General features: G+C 33.0%; 1 protein-coding gene across 1 annotated transcript in view; it reads right to left on the bottom strand.

Annotated features, from left to right (window-relative positions):
- LOC136796051 (U-scoloptoxin(05)-Sm1a) overlaps window positions 1–213 on the bottom strand; it is a 748,021-nt gene extending 747,808 nt beyond the window's left edge. Inside the window, exon 1 of the mRNA XM_067048591.1 lies at window positions 143–213. Coding sequence (XP_066904692.1) covers window positions 143–185 — 43 coding nt within the window. The 5' untranslated portion in view covers window positions 186–213. The remainder of the gene's footprint in view (window positions 1–142) is intronic.
- Window positions 214–869: the final 656 nt, after the last annotated feature.

Here is an 869-nt window from a genome sequence, read left to right as displayed (position 1 = left end):
TCACTATAATAATATCCTAATAAATAAATTTATATAAATATATATATTTTTTTTATTCATGAAGAAATACCCCCAACTATAAAGACTGGAAAACACCCTCTCTTGTGCTGTTAGATCTGGAGGACAGTTTGTAGATACTCACGCAAGCAGTAGAGTGCGAAGATTACGTAGACTAGAGCCGACATGACTGGCTGCTACATGGGTCCTTCTTCGGCGGCAGACTGAGGACTCCAGTTGGTGGAACAGCCTGCGCGCGCAAGCCTCAACATCATCAACTATTTCATTATGCATCATCGGTACCCTGTTACCCCACATTGCTTACACAAATAATATTATATTGACATCCAGAGCATTCATCTAGCATTATTACCTTCATAAATGTTTGCTATTAACCAGATTAAACAACTGACTTATTAATATATATAAATCAAACATCCTATATCTCCCATAACTAGGGATTAGCGGGTACCAAACGGATATATAACTCATTTCACTCCTCCTATGACCTTCAAAACCGTACAAAGTTCTCTCATTTTCAAACGAACTACGACCATAATACTAACTTATATTTTAGATTGAAAAAAAATATGACGCCAGTAAGATCAGCCAATCATTCACAAATCATTATTAAGTCTTAAACGAGGTCCAAGAGTCCAATAGAAAACAAAATAAGTTATTCATCTCCAATATTTTATTATGACTATACCAACTATATTAAGGAGAAATAAAAAATCCCGGCTGTTTCAGAAGTTACAAGCAATATGTTTTTGAGTTATTTCAATTTAAATAAGAAAACTTGTGCGTTATTTTCTGCTAGAAATATCATTAATATATTAATTATAATTAAAAAGTAAATTGTGAAGTATTTA

The sequence above is a fragment of the Halyomorpha halys genome, unplaced genomic scaffold, assembly GCF_000696795.3.
Source record: "Halyomorpha halys isolate HHAL.00 unplaced genomic scaffold, Hhal_1.1 Scaffold9.1, whole genome shotgun sequence".
Classification (NCBI taxonomy): domain Eukaryota; kingdom Metazoa; phylum Arthropoda; class Insecta; order Hemiptera; family Pentatomidae; genus Halyomorpha; species Halyomorpha halys.
Note: the sequence above shows the minus strand (reverse complement) of the source record. Positions and strands in the feature narration are given on the sequence as shown.